At 47.1% G+C, this 18,141-nt stretch overlaps 1 protein-coding gene across 4 annotated transcripts in view; it reads left to right on the top strand.

Annotated features, from left to right (window-relative positions):
* The window catches only part of PDE8A (phosphodiesterase 8A), a 145,862-nt gene that overhangs the window by 36,234 nt on the left and 91,487 nt on the right, over window positions 1-18,141 (top strand). For 2 of the 4 annotated variants that reach the window (XM_082618485.1, XM_082618483.1), the window contains exon 1: window positions 7,587-7,885. The exons of the other annotated variants lie outside the window; for them this stretch is intronic. In XM_082618485.1, the coding sequence (XP_082474611.1) occupies window positions 7,679-7,885 (207 nt within the window). In that variant the 5' untranslated portion in view covers window positions 7,587-7,678. Of the gene's footprint in view, window positions 1-7,586; window positions 7,886-18,141 lie in introns of those variants that run through there. 4 annotated transcript variants of the gene reach the window in all.

Below are 18,141 nucleotides of genomic sequence, written 5' to 3'. Positions count from 1 at the left end.
GCGCACACGCGTGTGTATGAAGGTGTAGGGTCACCAATCGGCCTGGTTTGCCTGGGACTGAGGGTTTCCCAGGGTGCAGGACTTTCAGTGTTAAAACCTGGAGAGGAGAGTCTTGGGCAAACTGAGACACGGTTGGTGACCCTGTAAGTGTGTCTTTTCCCCGACTTGTGCCTGGAGCCCAGAGGAGCTTCAGCACCCTGAGGACTCCAGGGCCTCAGCTTTCACAGCATCAGGAGCCAGTGCCAGGGCCCAGCTGTTAACACGGTGTGGGGTGCCAGCAAAAGAAAGAATGGGGTTGATCTCACTACCCCACCTCAGAGCCCCCCTCAGACACTCCCAGAAGTAACTGGCTGAAACGTTGCAGGAGTCTGGAGGCCTGCCTTAGTAGAGGGGGAAAGAGCCAGCAAAACATGGGTTATTACCACCATGGTGACCAAGGTGAGGTCTGGGGAAACATGGGTTCCATATAAGGGCCAAGCCAGAACCTGGCACTTAGTGTGATTTTTGTCATTATTTTCTAATGGGCCATTGATACTCTAGAGTACTACTTTTTTACTTTTAATCTGGTCACTGTAGAGAAACCTTTCATGTTAATAACTCTTGAATTGATTTCTGAGTATCTTGGATATAAAGCTACATTACTTGCCATTAATGATCAATTTTATCTCCAGTTCCAATATCTGTGCTCTAATTTCTAAGCCTCGTCTCGTTGCACTTTTCAGACCATCTAGATAACATTGGCTAATAGCAGCGATGGTTGTTGCCTTTCGTCTTATTTCTGAATCCATTAATTATGCTCTAGCCAAGTGCTTCTTGGTCTTGGGGCACTCTTTAGAGTAGACCCGCTGAGTCCCAGCCCTGGGGAGTGTTCTAGTGCTTCACTATTAAATATCTTGAAAGCTCTTAGCTGGAAATAAATATGCTTGATTGTATTAAACAAGCATCTTCTGTTTTTAAGAGCCTTTATAAAGGGTGGGTATTGGGTTATTAAAGACCTGCATCAGCCGTCGTTCTAAAAAACCTGTGTCTTCATCTGTAAAATGGGGGCAGGGGTAGGGGAGTGAGAGGAGCAATAGTAACCACTTCCTGGGGCCGTTTTGAGGAATACGTGAGCTCACACACGTGAAGTGCTTGTCACAGAGCCTAGCACAGTCAGGCTGGCCGGTGTCATCGCTGTCACAGGTCCCATCTCAGGGCTGTCTGGACACACTGCTGTCCTCCTCCAGGCCAGGAGACCCTGTGTTGCTCCCCTGCTCCTGCCCTGAAGGAGGGGCAGTCAACAGCGATCCTGGCCCCCAGAAACCAAGTTCTCCTTTTAGGTGGAATTTGGCTGAGAGCCACAGGCTGGGCGGTTGGGAGGCTGGGTGGGTTGGGATGAGCCCACAGGGAAAGAACAAGAGCTAGAGGACTTCATGGGTCCAGGCTGCGCCCCATCCAGCTGTGTGACCTTGGCGTGTCACTTGACCCCCTGTGACCTGCTTCTTGAGAAGGCCATTCCTGAGGAAACCTGAGGCCGGTCCCACCTACCCGGGACCTACCCGGGAGGTGGAGTGAGGCCAGGGACGGAGCCAGGGCTGGGGCACTGGGTCCAGGGTAGAGGGAGGCATGGACTGTTGTTATTAAATAACAACATGACCTGCAGGGCAGACCCTGTGAATTTCCCCCAAGATACCAAATTCCTCCCCCGCACTGCCCCATGCTTCTCTCCCCTGCACACACCTGGACAGTGCACTTTTCAGAGGAGGTAGGCAGAACCGGCCATAGAATTTGTGGGATCCAGTGCGACATGAAAATATGGGGCTCCTTGTTCAGCACTTATTAAGAATTTTAAGATGGTCACAGCTGAGCATTAAACCAAGATTGGGACCCTTGTAAGCATGGGGCCTTGTGATGGGGGCTTGGGATTAGGGACATTCCAAATTAGGAACTTGGACAAGGAACTTCCTGTGGTGTGGAAAGCAATGGTGTTGCTGTGCGGCTGTGGAGGTAGATACTGGGGCTCCCAAAGGCCATGGTTTCAGCATCACAGCAAACTGTATCTGGAGAGCTGAGGTGTCAGGACTGCGAGACGGTCCTAGTGGCATCTGGGTCCCTGTATTCTTCCCTTTCTGTATTCTTGAGAAATGAAGCAGTAATTACCTACTCTGGCTGAACTAGTGGAGTTGGGCTCTGACCTTTACAATCAAATACAGCAATGTTAGGAATTTGGGACTTTCTCCAGTAGGTGGGAGAGGATATGACCCTGTGGTCTGGTGGGAAAGTGTGGATGGAGCCAGGGAGCTGGCACTGGGAGCAGAGCTCCTTGTTGGGAGTGTAGGAATCTGAGACGGCAGGAGCTAATAAGGTCATTTTGAGGAAGGGGGTCCACATTAGGCTGTCAATCCTGAGCTCCAGGAGAACCACAAGTACCAAGGTCTGGAGCCAAATAGAGGAGAGAAATGCAGGTGTACATCTGAATTCTGGAGTGAGAGGACAGCATCTGGGGGCTTCTCTCTACTGTTCTCACCTATAGGAAGGGCTTCTCCCTCCTTACAGTTCTGGCCTAGGGGCGGATCATCCAGTCCCTCCCTTATCTGAGCAAGGCTGGAACATTCAAATACTTTACTAAAGGCTTGGGAGTACAGACAGAAATAAAGATAAGGAGGCCAGGGGCCTGGAGAGGATGATCAACAGAGGCCTTGCATCTGGGGGTGGCTGGATCCCCCTTATCCAGGAGCAGAGGGTATGTCCAAAGAGCTCCCCCTTCTCAATCCCTCAGCTCAGACAGGCTCCATGTTTTCATTTCCCCTCATCCCTTCTGGAGCTGGGGTGGGCTGAGGGGTACATAACTTTTTCACCAAGCAATTCAACTTTTAGGAGTCAACCTTACGGAAAAAGATACATTCAAGGATGTTCACGGCAGCCCTGTTTGTGATATCCTAATAGCTGTGTGTGTGCGTGCATGCGTGCGTGCGTGCGTGTGTGTGTGTGTGTGTGTGTGATATTTAACATAGAAACAGGTCTGGAAGCATATGGTCCAAACTGTTAACAGTAGTTACCTCTACGGAAGGAAGGGAGTGGGGAAGGAAGAGAGCCTCTCCTTTGCCTCTGCACACTTTATATACTTCTGCTGTTCGATTTTTTTTTTTTACTATTTTTCTAGCATGTATTAATGTGTAAATTATAAAATGTGTAATTTTAAAACAATTTTAAAATTACATTGTACAAACCTAGGGGCAGGACAGGAATAAAGACACGGACGTAGAGAATGGACTTCAGGACATGGGAAAGGGGATGGGTAAGCTGGGGCGAAGTGAGAGAGTGGCATGGACATATATACACTACCAAATGTAAAACCCATAGCTAGTGGGAAGCAGCTGCATCGCATGGGGAGATGAGCTCCGTGCTTTGTGATCACTTAGAGGGGTGCGATAGGGAGGGTGGGAGGGAGACGCAAGAGGGAGGGGATATGGGGAAATATGTATATGTACAGCTGATTCACTTTGTTATACAGCAGAAACTAACCAACATTGTAAAGCAATTATACTCCAAAAAAGACATTAAAAAATTACATTGTACAAAATTTTGAAAGCTAGAGAAGTGAACCTGGTGACGTCTGATGCCATAAACTTGTAGGGGTATTGAACCTCGGGGTCATTTCATTTCCTCCAGCAGTTTCTGGCAGTCTGGGGGGAGGCCTGGAGGAAGGTGGTGTTGAAAGAACCCAGGAGAAGGTGGTGAGCTAAGACGCAGGCGCTCAGTAATTATTCTAGGCATCTGATGTCAGTTAGCCCATTTAATCCCTGAGAGGTAGATATCCTTAATCCTAGATTTACAGTAGAGGAAAGCAGCTTGGAGAGAGGATGTATGGCAGGGTGGGGGTTCACACCTCAGGGTGCAGGATCTCTCCCACTTGTGGCTGCTTCAAGTCCAGTTCAACGGGGAAGGCAAGGAGAGGAGTAGAAAACTGAGTGCCAATAGCAGTCTTTGAACGCTGACTCCTAGGTGGAGGAGGAAATAAAGCCAGGAGGGAGCACAGGTGGTAAAAAGGATCAGCTTAGGTGTAAGAGGTGTGGAATGGGAGTCGGTTTGGGTTTTAGATAGAATAAAGCTGTGTGGGACCCTGCATCTTCATGTCTCTCATGAACCGGTGAAGCGGCCATGAGGACTGAGGAGTCGCCTGGGAATGGCCTGTGCTAGTGTGTGAGTGGGGGTCCAGGCTGGCCTCTGTCCCTTGGGTGACTTCTTTCCCGGCCCCACTGACCTCATGCCTGAGACCTCAGAGTAAGAACTGGTCGAGGGAACTTCCCTGGCGATCCAGTGGTTGAGGCTTCGCCTTCCAGTGCAGGGCTATGGGGGTGGGGTGGGGTGCCTGTTGGATCCCTGGTTGGGGAGCTGGTATCCCACTTGCCTCCGGCCAAGGAGCCAAAACACAAAACAGAAGCAATATTGTAGCAAATTCAATAAAGACTTTAAAAATGGTCCACATTAAAAAAAAAATCTTAAAAAAAAAACCAAACTGAAGTTGACCTTCGACTACAATTCTGAGCCTGGTGGGCGTGAAGCAACTCTGCTTGGGGGAATGGATTGGGGGTGGTGGAGCAGTATGTTCTCCTGCGTGCCATGGAACTTCCGGGTACCCACATGGCTGGGGGTGCCTCTCCTGCAGCAGGAGTGGGATTGCTCGTGAGCCCCCTACATACCCCACGGGCTGGGTTTCTTTATAGGGGCTCAGGAGTCCTGGGTGAGCCAGTGGGTGGCACATGCCAGTGAGGTTTGGGTTAGTTCTGTCATTGTGACCCCCTTTTGTGTCCCCTGTTACTGAGGTGTGGGGAAACTGGGTAGAGAAGTGTTCAGGAACCTCAAGGTGCAGATTATGGCCAGGGAAGGAGGGGTGGGGTGGAACTGATGTCAGGTAGTTGAAGCTGAGATGGGGGTGGCCGGAGAGACTGTGACTTCCTGGAGTGTCCCAGGCCGAGTTCCAGAGTATGGATGAAAGTGAGTGGGCGGTTGTCCCTTGTGACCCCAGCAGTGGGCAGAGGACTCATACCGTTCCTGTCTGCTCCTGCTTTGTTCTCAGCCTTAGCTTTCTAAGTCTAGGGTCTCCAAATTGCAGAGCTGGAAATCAGTTAACGCTGCTATCCAACAGGTCTCTGGCAGCAGAGAGGGCAAGAGTCCAGCTCGGGACAGCAAAGGGCAGCGCAGGAGGCCAGTGAGGCGGGGCTGGGGATAAGGGTCCCCACCCCGAATTAGAGCAGGGCTCAAGGATTTCCAAGGTGAGCCCAGGACACCGAGGTCCTGCCTGCGAAGGGGAGCCAAGAGGGCAGCCTGAAGCCCCCAGAGGAGGCAAGGTCAGTGCTGGGAGTCATCAAGGCCGGGCTTCTCAGTGAGGCGGGGAGGGGAGGACAGAGGGCGTGAGATAGACTTTCAAGCACTCTGACGGTTCAAAGCGTTTTCTTCACCAATTACTCTTTATTTAGAGGAGTGCAGATTCTGCCTGGAAAAGTTACGTTCGAAAACCAGCAAAACAGAGGCAGAAAACACTACAGTTGAAGGTAAAAGTCTTTTTCTGTGTCTTTCAAGACATCTTCTTTGAGCCGCTGGTACTTTTATAAGGCAGGGAGGCACACATAAGATTATTGCTAAATGTGCTTAAAGTTGATAGTGTAAGTCACGTGCCAGTGGTTTGGGCCCGATCGGCTAGTATAGAGGGCCAACGGCACAAAACTGCCCTCGGGTTACCCGGCCTTTCAGCTCTGCTGCCCTGAGGAAACTAAGCGGTGCGCACCTCCGGCCCGGAATATCCCGGCTCGAGGGGCGCCAGGGCTGTGGATCTTAGGCTCTTCTTGAAGCCCGACCCGCCGCAGGGAACCCACCGCCTGAGCCCGTCTGGGGCGCCAGGGCTGTGGATCTTAGGCTCTTCTTGAAGCCCGACCCGCCGCAGGGAACCCACCGCCTGAGCCCGTCTGGCAGTCTCAGCGCTGCAGCAGGGACTCCAGCCCGGAGCACGCGTCCGGGTCTTTACAGTAGCTGGGCTGGAGGCGGGAGCCGCGGCACCTCAGGGTCATTCCAGGGCCGCGCTAGGAAAGGTGTGGACGGCGGGAGAGGAAAGGGACCCGTCGCGCCGGGGGTGTCGGCTGACCGGGAGCCGCAGCGAGGGCGGGAGAAAAGGCGGGTCCGAGGTGGGCTGCTCGGGGTACTTGATGGACGCCCAGGAGTGCCACCCTCTAGTTGATCGTGGGAGGGGACCCAGGCACAGAGAGGCTAAGTGATTCGCTCAAGGTCACACAGCGAGCCGCTGACGATATGTGTGGGGTGTAGTTCTGCCAACGCGTCTCGCGTCATCACAGGCCTCGCCCGGCACGGCGGACGCCTGGTTCTGCTCCCGCAAGCAAGGAGGCTTTGGGGCCTTGGGCGCCCCATCCTTTGGTTAAGAGGAGAGTAGGACGGCGTCCCCAGCTTGCCCCTAAATGTAGCTTCTTAGCATCCCAGCATCACAGCCTCTCAGTCGCCTGTGTAGGCGGGCATGGTGCTCCAGGTCTTGGCGCGAGAGGGAACGCACAAGGACTGCGGCCCCCGACAATGACGCCCGGACCCCACCTGCCTGCGACCACCCGAACCATAGGTCCTTCCACCGGCCTCATTAATGGCTCAGAGATAGTGACCGTTATCTCTAATTATCTATTAGTCATGCAGCTTCTAAGTTACGGAGCCGGCATTCGAACCCATTGGTCTGGGCTTTGGTGGCCGCAGGCCGGAGGTCAGAGCCCGCTGGCCCGGGGTGGCAGTGTGTGGCCTTGGGCAAGTGTTTCTCCCCGCAGCCGGGCAGTGCGCCCCTCCCGTCGTGGCCGCGCATGCTCAGTGGCGGGAGGGGCGGGGAGGAGGCGGCGGGCGCCCCAGCTGCTTTGCATTGACGCCAGCACCTGCTGGAGGTCACAGCTGGGGGCTGGGCGCGGCGAGCTGCCTGGTAGACCCGGCCCGGGAGACGGAGCCGGAGCCGCTCCGCCCGCAGCTCCCCGGTGAGCGCCGCTGCTTCAGCGCTTCTCGACGGCACGGCTTCAGATCCGACTGGAGCCGAGGAGGTCTCTCCTTCCCTACCTGGGCGGACCTGGTCTCGCCGCCCCGACCGGCTTCCTCCGGCCCCTACCCCTCAACGGCGAGAGATCTAGGCTAGCTTTCTCCGCCACCAGCCCTCGGACCAGGAGCATTTATTCGCGTGGCGGCAGGCGGAGCGGCGTGGGTGCCCGAGCCTCGAGAGTCGGCGGCTGCAGCGCCGCGGAGCGGGAACGGGACCGTGCGCGGGCGCAGCAGGGAGCTCACCTCCCTCGGGGGACTCGCCTGCTCTCGGGTCGGGAGAGCTCAAATCTCCTCCCCCGAAATTCCCCGGAAGCGCGGCGCGGCCGAGGCGAGCGCGGCGATGTGAGGGAGGCGGCCAGCGGCTCCCACTTCAGGAAGGGCATGTTCGGAGGGGCGGCCGCGGTGCGGTGCCCGCCCTACCGCCCCCTCCCCACCGCCGCAGCTGCTGCGCCCGCACCGCGATAAAAGGGGCGGCCGCACTTCCTGGCGCGAGACCCGTGCTCGCCGCTGCCTGCCCGCGCGGCGATGATACGGCGCTCGCGGCAGCCGCGAGGCGCCGGGCTGGCCCTTTACTGATTGTTTCGTGGCTACCCGCCAGCGTGTCGTCGGCGCCGCCGCCAGCATGGGCTGTGCCCAGAGCATCCACGCTTCCGAGAGCCGGGCGGTGTACCACAGCGGCAACGAGGCCGAGGACGCGCCGGGCCCCGCGCCACCGCTGTTGCAGCCCGGCGGTCCGCGCCTCCCACCCGGTCAGACGACGGCCGCCTCCGCCCGGTCCTGCGGCTCCAGCCTCGTGGAGTCCGAGCCAAGCGGCGGCAACGGCAACACGGTAAAGGGTGCCGGCGGGTGGGGGCTCCGAGGCTGCGGTCCGCGGTGAAACTCGGGCCCTGCGTTGCGGCAGCTTTCCCGCAGTGACGGGTGGGGCTCCCTCCCGGCCGCGGTGCCCTGTCGCCCGGCTTTGGATGACTTTGTCGGATGCCAGCGGACCGTCTTGCCAGGGCAGCGACCGGAGGCGTACCAACCCTGGTCCTGGGGACCGTGCTTAGTAGAGTTGTGCTTAGGACGCTTTCAGAGCCGCGACGTCGGTTCATGGGGCACATCCGACCCGACGTGTCGAGCAGGAGGGACCGCTGTGAACTTGACCCAGGCGCTTGAATCCATTACCTCCCAAACAGCGGGTACAGAGGAACACCCCCCCCCCAGGATATTCTGGCGCGACCCTGAACGTTAAATCAGTGTGAACTTTGTTCTCTTGGTTCTCGTGGTGGAAAGGGAAGGTCGGCTTGCACTGTGAAGCCGGGGTACTGGACCCTACCACCGTGTGGCGTTTTCCCTTTGTCAGCTTTGCACAGGCATGCAGTTGCAGTTTTCCATTTTGTTTGGGACTATTAAAATGTAATCTGGAACATCAGCTTTGCTTCATTGCACATGTATTTGAGGTCCACGTTTATTAGCATGCATGTTGTACTTGAAGCATATGTAATTAGAAAATAGTATCAGAAACGCGATTTTTGAAGCATTCAGCAGAACAAAGTTAATTTTTTATTAAGCATTCTTACTGTTACAGTTTGTGAAGTAAGCCTTTCTCCATCCTCCCCTGGAAAATTACCCCAAGCAACTAGGAGGGGGAAGAAAAACACAGAAATGAAAACTCTGTCTTTGAAGAAATTAGGAGATGTCTGAAACCCCAAACCAGAAAATAAGTGGAAAGGGTTTTTGAAAGATTGGACCAGGAGTATGAGAGGAAGTAGACAGAAGACACTTGCAGCTGCAGACCTTAGGAAAAGAAAACTCAAGTTGCAAATAGTACTTTCCAAGGTGAGGGATGCACCCTGGGGTTCAAAACCAAAATGTTTGGTTTGAAATGGTGGAAATGAGTGCACAGGCTGGTGGCAGATGCTTCACCGGATCCAGTTTGATACCAAGATGCAGAGGAGCATGGACTGAAGGAGGACTTATCGCAAGTAACATTTGTGGGGAGCAGGCTGAGCTGTGGTGACAGGAAGGAGAGGACTCTGCGCTGTGAACAGCCCTCACAGCTGCCTGTCTCTTTGGCTGGAGAGAGAGAGAAGCTCAGGAATACCTTCCCCCACTCTGTGTGTCCACGTATACCATCCTGCCAGAAAAGGAAAGAACACTCCCGTTCCCCGGAACATGGCTCTGGCTCTTCTCCCAAGTGAGTCTTCTTCAAATAACTGGTCTAGAATAAACCGCCTTCAAAAATGAGTAATCAAAAATGGACCAGTTCAGGATCTAGTCAAACATAATTACTTAAAAGAGGATGAAGAAACATGAAAAAGACAGAAAGATGATGATGACCAGCCCTCACTAGAAAAACACTGGCACAGAACAAGTGAAAATTATGACAAAATATTTCACAAATTAAAGAAAAAAGTCAATTTACTGCTGCAAAGAGCTGGAGCACAAATCAGAAATACAGGAGCTCAGGGAAGAAATGGCAAGTCAGTAGGCAAAAAAAACTAAGTTCAAGAAAGAAAGTGAAGGGAAAAATAAAACCCATCAAAGAAATGAAGGCAAGTTAAAAGTTAACCAAGACAGTGTATAGAAAACAGAAAAGGAGTGAGCGAAGTGAAAACAGAAATAGTTTAGACATATGAATGAAAAGTACAAAAATTCCCTGAAGAAGGAAACAAATAATAGACAAAATAAAAATTTAAAGGTTTCCAGAAAGGAGAATTTGAATCTACAGTTTGAAAGGACGCACTGTATACCCAGGAAAAATTAACATAGAACCGTCAGCATTGCAGTGTATCCCAGTAAAGTTATTGGACTTAAAATGTAAAGAATTATTTGGATGGCCAGACCAAAAGTTCAACTAACTTATAAAAGGGGAAAATTTGGCTGTTCCTTATCATCAATCAACATGGGAGAAGACTGACAAAATCCTTAAGAAGAGTAAGATTGACCCAAGGATTTTATATTAATTGAAATTGTATTTTTTTAAAAAACTAGTTTTTAAATATAAGAACTTGAGAAAGAATATCTCCATGAACTCTTCTTGAGGAATCTAGTGAAAGACAAACTTTAGTCCACCAAGCGGTAACTGGAAAAACTCCAGCAAAAGAACTGTTACAAGCATTGATCAAGTCTGTTTACCTGTAGGTTAAAACAAATTTGGAGATTAGTGCAATAGAACAGAATGTGACGGTTATATGACCTGACAATATGAAATTATCTAACCGAATTTGAGAGGAGAAGAGGAAAGAAAATGGTGGTAAATTTAGAATATTCTTTCCTCATCTTTAATAAGTAGGGTTCAAAGGGTATCATTTAAAGCTAGCAGATAAACTACTGGAGGTTTAGGTATATTTAAGAGTACAAAGTTAAACAGGATGTAGTATGATGGACTAAAATAGGACAGTGGAGGGATGGTGCAAGAGAAGAAAATATCTTAATTTTATCTTTTCTCATGGGGGATTAAATAGATACTGTCTAAAGAAATAAAGGCTTTCAGATATTAATAAAAGTAACCAATAGATTAAAAAATAAACCATCTTAAATATCAAAATATACACACAAAGGAAAATGAACAGTCTCTACAAAGGATAACAAAAATAATTGATAGAACTAAGGCCACTATCTGTCATATCAGTAAATATAAATGGAAATTGGAGGTCATCAGCTTGGTCATCAGGAAGTCGAATCACATACTCTACTAATATGGTTCCCTAACAGAAGAGGCACTGCAGTGGGAGGGACACAGCAGGATACTCCAGAGGAACCACAAAAATGCTCCCTCCATAAGAGAAAAAGCTTTAAAAATCCATCAGGCTCCTAGAGTGAGAAATCATCTAATAGAACCAGTCACATGAGACCTTCTCTCTGGTCCTTTCTTATGCTCCCTGCCTCAGAAACAGCAGCTGGCAGGTAGGGGAGGAAGTGAGGGGGAGAGAAGCAGCACCTGCTTCCCCAAACGCGTGCTGCCCCGCAACTGGCCCTGCTGGTGGAGAGAGAATCTTCTTCAGATGAAAATTGAAGTGCTGTTAAGCTACTGGACTGATCATTTTCTTTTTAAAGTACCTAAACTCTTTTTGAAAGTTAATGCAGTTAATGCATAACTCATCAGTGTACAACTCGATGAATTCTTTTTTTTTTTTTTTGCGGTACGCGGGCCTCTCACTGTTGTGGCCTCTCCCATTGCGGAGCACAGTCTCTGGACATGCAGGGTCAGCGGCCATGGCTCACGGGCCCAGCCGCTCCGCGGCATGTAGAATCTTCCTGGACCAGGGCACGAACCTGTGTCCCCTGCATCGGCAGGCGGACTCTCAACCACTGCGCCACCAGGGAAGCCCCCTCAATGAATTCTTGTACATGTAACCAGCATCCAGATCAAGAAGTAGAATATTCCAGGAACCTATAAGGCTTCCTGATATTCTCTTTCAGTCACCTACTAGGCTACCCCCACCCCCGCCAAAATATATTGTAGATAGTTTTGCCTGATTTGAACTTTATGTAAATGAAGTAGACTGATCACTTTTAATTACTAAATTGAGGCTGTATTTGTGACTTAATGAGTGTACTGGGTCGAATAGTGTCCCCTCAAAATTAATGTCCACTGGAACCTCAGAATGTGACTTATTTGGAAATAGTCTTTGCAGATGTAATTAGTTAAGACAAGGTCATACTGGATTAGGCTGGGCCCTAAGTCCAGTGACTGTTGTCCTTATAAGAAGTTCATGCCATGGCAGAGGCAGAGATGGGAGTGATGCAGCTACAAGCCAAGGAAAGCCAAGCATTCCTGGCAACCACCAGAAGCTGGGAGACAGGCGTGAAATAGCTTCTCCCTCAGATCCTACAGAAGGAAGCAACCCTGCCTACACCTTGATTTTGGACTTCTGGCCTCCTGAACTGTGAGAGAATAACTTTCTATTGTTTTAAACTACCTAGTTTGTGGTCATTTGTTGCAGCAGCCTTAGGAAACTCATAAAATGCAACTCTAGGACTTAGTATTAAGAAAGAGAGGGCAGAAAATGTATGAGACTTGTCCTCATTTTAGGAGTGGAGGAAGCACTACTTCCATTAAACAGGTTTAAAGCCGGAAAATGACTTAAAGACACTTTTGTTTACCCTGCAAGAGCCTTGCATGTTCAACGTACCAATTATAGAAGCAAACTGTCGGCTCACTGGAATATCAGACTCTCAAATGTCACCTTCCAGAAGGGCAGTGGAGATAAGACTGCCCCCAGATTTATTTCATGCATTGCATTCACTACCAAGCTCTTTATTCTGAGTCCCATGTTCCCAAGCACATTCACCTCTGCAAGTGGGTTCTGTGAGAAGTTCTTCAGGGATTCCTGATGGGGCCCTGTCCTCAGACCCACCACAGGTCACAAGCCCCCAAGTTCACATGCCCTCTCTGCCATGCAGTACATAAAGCTAATCCAAGTTAAAAAAAGGCCGTAAAAACAAAACCACGTATTCAAACTTTTCGTTCTCTCCTGTTAAAAGTCTTCCTTCAGACCACCTATGGTATGGTGGGTTAAGCCAGCTCTATCCATGGATCTGCCCCACAGTGTCTTTCTCTTGAAAAGTATTCAGTGTGCTAGGAATCTGTATGTTTCCTCAAGTCCTCAGCTACCTGTTTACTGAAAACTATTTAGGAAAAATTAACATATAATTGGTGAAACTAGCTACTTATAGAAGTCGTCTGCCCTAATTTCATTTCTGAGGGTAATTCATGAATATAGCTTCATGTTTTAGATTTATTCCTTATCACTGCCATGTATGTTTGATACCTTATCTAATACTTTTTCTAATAACTCTTTTAAAATTAATTAATTAATTTTTTGGCTGCTTTGGGTCTTCGTTGCTGCACACGGGCTTTCTCTAGTTGCAGCGAGCGGGGGCTCCTCTTCCTTTGTGGTGCGCAGGCTTCTCATTGCGGTGGCCTCTCGTTGCAGAGCATAGACTAGGTGTGTGGGCTTCAGTAGTTGTGGCATGTGGGCTCAGTAGTTGTGGTTCACGGGCTCTAGAACGCAGGCTCAGTAGTTGTGGCGCATGGGCTTAGTTCCTCCGCAGCATGTGGGTTCTTCCCGGACCAGGGCTCGAACTCGTGACCCCTGCATTGTCAGGCAGATTCTTAACCACTGTGCCACCAAGGAAGCCCTCTAATAACTCTTTTTACTGGGAAAATTTTAAATCAGCATGGTAAAATTCAAGTTTCGTTTAGCTTGCTACATAAAGATATTTTGAGTATATATAGATATACATTCAAAATTTATTATTAATCTCCAAAATAGTTTTGCTGTTATTTGTTATTGGTCTTACAAATTTTTCTACAAAATCACGTCACATCCTAACCTTTTTTTTTTTTTTTTTTGCGGTACACGGGCCTCTCACTGTTGTGGCCTCTTCTGTTGCGGAGCACAGGCTCCGGATGCGCAGGCTCAGCGGCCATGGCTCACGGGCCTAGCCGCTCCGCAGCATGTGGTATCCTTCCGGACTGGGGCACGAACCCATGTCCCCTGCATCGGCAGGCGGACTCTCAACCACTGCACCACCAGGGAAGCCCACATCCTAACATTTTTATATGAGAATTGTGCCTTTGAATGAACTAGAGAAGGCTTACTTCCAGTTTTTTGTATATCATGCTTTCTTTTGAGATTCAATTACGTGTGCTCAAAACCAGTGCTATTTTTCACTTATTATATGTTATAATTTAATGGCAAACAATTTTTCAAAAGGAGGTCAGGCACTTTCTATGATATCTAAACAAAATGTTGACAGTAGCAGTTGACCTGGGGAGCCAAAATACCCAGAGTAGCAACAAGACAAGAATCTAATCAAGCAGAACTTCTCTTGAGTATTTGGCTAATTGAGAAGACACTCAACTGTAACAAAATTAAAGACTGGATCATTTCTTTGGAGACCTTTGAGAGAGAGGTAGAATAGCCATTCAGCTATTCAGCTGTCTTCAGGAAAGCTATTCAGCTATCTTCAGGAAAGATCTCACAGTGAATTTGGAAAGAGAACAGAACGATATAATATAAGCCTATCAGGAAACCTAGTCAATCTTGATTTTACTCCAACAACTGGGATTTATTCTTTTCTTTTTTTCCTTAGGTATTTCCTTTAGGAACATTTATTATGAAAACATGGGGAAATGTTGGGGATTATAGTTATTTAGTAATTGAATTCAGAATTCAGTAATTCATTCAGCAGTTACTGAGCACTGTACTTTCTTAGGTTCCAGTTTTATGAAAGTGAATAGAACTCAGAAGCCAGTCTGGTAGGGGAGACAAGTGCGTATGATCCCACTGTGATGAAGATAAACCCAGGATGCCTTGGAAACACATAGGTGTGGCAGCTCATCCAGATAAGGGTTGGGGCCAGAGGCATAGGTAGAGTTTCTCCGTGATTGGGTTTAGAAAGATGAGGAGGAATTAGAGGAGAAGAGGAAGAAAGCAGGAGTGTGCCACACTGAATGAGTGACATGGCCACGGCAAGCGAAATGGGCTTTCAATGAGTTCTAAGTGGTTGGGGCAGCTGAAGCTTAGGCTTCAAGCACTACAGGAGCCTTGAATGCCATATCAGAGTCCAGGCTTTATGTAGGGCAATGTGGAGCCCCTGAAGGATTTTACATGTAACTATATTTATGGGTCATATATTTCACTCCTTTTGAAACGTAGCATTCTGATGTTTTTCTGCTTTGGATTAACATGCATTCCTCACCCCCTCCCAACACCAGCAGTATACAGTTTATCTGTTAAATTCAGGTAGTGATGACAGAAGGAAGATAGAACTGACTTTTTTGTCTTGCTGTTCACACCGTTAGTACAAGAGACTGTTTAAGTGTAATAGATGTGAAATGAGCAGAAAGATATTTTGAAATGTTTTGTGTTAGTTCTTTATGTATTTTTGTACATCCTGTAAAAATATGTCATTCCCTATATGTTTTCAGGCACTTGTGAAACTTTAGGGGTATGAATTCCTTTTTAGGACTTGTGTGGATGTATTCTCATTATTAATTATTACTGAAGTGAAGAGGAAATGATATCAGCAGATGTGTGGAGCTTTTATTTGCACTGAATACACTATTCATTTAGACAAAAGGATCATTTCTCAATTCAAATCAGAATATTCTAATTTAAGGCCTAAATCAGTTGTGTCATAATCGCTATGGAAACAAAGCTTTCTACTGTGTAGTAATTGCATAAATAACTCATTTCCCCTGGTAGATACACAAATTGTAGATGCATATGCTTTTTCCATTCTGTCAAGAACTCTCTTAAAATAGAAGAGACTTTAGCCAATGACACTTGTTTATATGTTTTATATAACTTTAAACTTTATATAAAGTTTAAAATAACTGTTCAAATTTCCTGCTTACATGCATTTTTGTAAAATTGTTAAGACTTAAAAATTGTTGATGAGCTCACTTTCTTTTCCTGATTGAAATTCTGACACAGAGGATTGAATTATCCTTCTTAGTCCTTAGCATATTAACATCACCTGCCTGTGCAAGGCTCTCTCCAGTTGGGTTGTCTAGTTTTGTCTCACTGATCTTCAGGCATTCATTATATATTATAGGTATGAGTCCTCTGTCAGTTATATGTTTTGCAAATACATTCTCCCATTCTGTGACTTACCTTTTTAGTCCCTGACTAGGGTCTTCTGATGAACAAAATTCTTAATTTAAAAATCTAGTTTATCAATCTTTTCCTTTATGGTTATTGCTTTTTGTGTTTAAAAATCCTTGCCTACTTCCCAAGGTTCCTCTCTTTTTTTGTTGTTTGGTTTATTTCTATCTGGTTCTCCACTCCCTCCGTGCCCACCATTCTCATGTATTTAATGTATGTCATTTTGTTTTTATGTGTTCTTATAAAGTATGTACAGTTAATGTGCTTATGTATTTTAATTTATGTAAGTGGTATTGTATTACAGATCCCATTCTGTTTTCTTACTTTTTTCACTTAACATATACTTTTAAGATCTACCATATTGGAATTCCCTGGTGGTCCAGTGGTTAGGACTCTGAGCTTCCACTGTAGGGGGCAGGGGTTCAATCCCTGGCCGGGGAGTTAAGATCCTGCATGCCACACAGCGTGGCCAAAAAAAAAAAAAAAAAAGAAAGAAAGAAAAGAAAGGATCTACTATATTACTGTCCCCCAGGTAGACATACCCATATTGCTTGCAATTCCCTGCCACTACACATAACCCTGGATAGGCATCTTTGCGCATGTCCCCTTAAAGATCTATGTGAATAGACCCAAAATTCTCACTTCTGGGACATAGAGTATGCATAGGCAGTTTTGGTTTAACCTTAGTAATTGGTTCCTGAACATCACATACTCTAAGTGAAAATTTCAACTAGGAGTCATTTCTAACTGTTTTGAGTGGGAAAAATTACAGTTCATTATAAGTCAACTCAAAACCCTGAACTTATTTCCTAAAGCATAACTGTAACTTACTAAACCACTGTACATGAATAACAGTCTAGCATATTAGAATGTAAAATGCTTAAAATAACACTTTCTAATCACCAATAGTTATTAACAAGTGGTTGCTTTGAAGGCACTAATAAGGTCAATTTGCCTGCCCCCCTTCCCTCCCCTCCCCCATAACCTGTCAAAGGAAGCAGAGAGCGGTCTCAGGGAGGATGGTGCTGGGATGCCCTCTCTGCACCAGTTTCAGAGATGACATTCCCTTTGACACTCCCTGCTTTCCAGCACGCTTATGCATTTATGACTATGATCTAACAAGTATATTCGGATTGTAAATTGAGACTTCCTGCACAGAATTTTGTTCAAAATGTATTAGACGTCTGGTTTCCAGTTCTGTACATAAGGAGCTTGGAAGTCAACACTCTGTCCTAACAACAATTAAAGTTCAACAGACTGAAAAATTAACTGTTCTTAAATCCATAATAGAGGGGAAGACACAGAGTAAACTATTGCCCCCGAGATTGGATAACTAGGCAAATACAGGGAGTCACTGCTTACCAGAGACTCATGCGGAGAAACCTCCACACCAAACAGTGCCAGGTAGGAAAACCTGAACTGTGACTGGTGAATTACTGGCAGCTCAGTGCAGGTAACTCAGAGTTAAAATCTCCAGGAGAACCGTGGCATGGCGGCCCCCACAACATTGTGAGATTTACCTGCAGGAGCTTGACCAGATTTCCACAGTAAATAGCAGAAAAAAATGTTAGCTGCAAGAAATCCACTTTAAATATAAAAGTGCATATACATTAAGAGTAAAGTGGTTAGAGAAAGATGTACCATGCTAACACTAATCAAAAGCAAGCAGACTAGCTACATTAATTTCGGACAGGGCAGACATCAAAGTAAGGAAAGTTATCAGGGATAAAGAAGGGTACTACATATGACAAAGAGGTCAACTCTCGAAGAAGACATAACGATTCTTGATGTATATGCACCCAACAACAGAGCATCAAACTGCATCAGGCAAAAACCAATAGAACTGCAAGGAGAGATAGTGGATTCTTCTATCACAGTAGGAAACTTCAGCACCCCCTTTCAGAAATGGACAAATCCAGCAGGCAAAAAACTATGGAACGACATAGTTGAACTCGACAGTACCATCAGTTAACTGGATAAAATTGACATCTATTGACTACTTTATCCAGCAACAGCAGAATGTACATTTTTCTTAAGCTCGTATGGAACCCTCACTAAGATAGACCACATTCTGGGCCACAACACCTTAACAAATTTAAAAGAATAGAAATCATACAGTGCCTGTCCTCAGACCACAATGGAATTAAACTAGAAATCAATAATATAAAGGTAACTGGAAAATCCCAAAATATGTGGAGATTAAACCGTACACTTCTAAATAACACATGGGTCAAACAAGAAATCTCAAGAGAAATTTTAAAATATTTTGAACTAAATGAAAATGATAACACAATTTATCAAGATTTGTGGAATGCGGCAAAAGCAGTGCTTAGAGAAAAATTTGTGGCATTGAATACATATATTGGAAAAGAGGAAAGGTCTAAAATCAGTAATGTAAGCTTTCACTTTAGAAAACTTAGGGAAAAGGAAAAGCAAATTAAATCCAAAGTAAGCAGAAGAAAATAAATAATAAGAATTAGAGCAG

Source organism: Mesoplodon mirus (assembly GCF_964341445.2).
Source record: "Mesoplodon mirus genome assembly, chromosome: 4".
Taxonomy (NCBI): domain Eukaryota; kingdom Metazoa; phylum Chordata; class Mammalia; order Artiodactyla; family Ziphiidae; genus Mesoplodon; species Mesoplodon mirus.
Note: the sequence above shows the minus strand (reverse complement) of the source record. Positions and strands in the feature narration are given on the sequence as shown.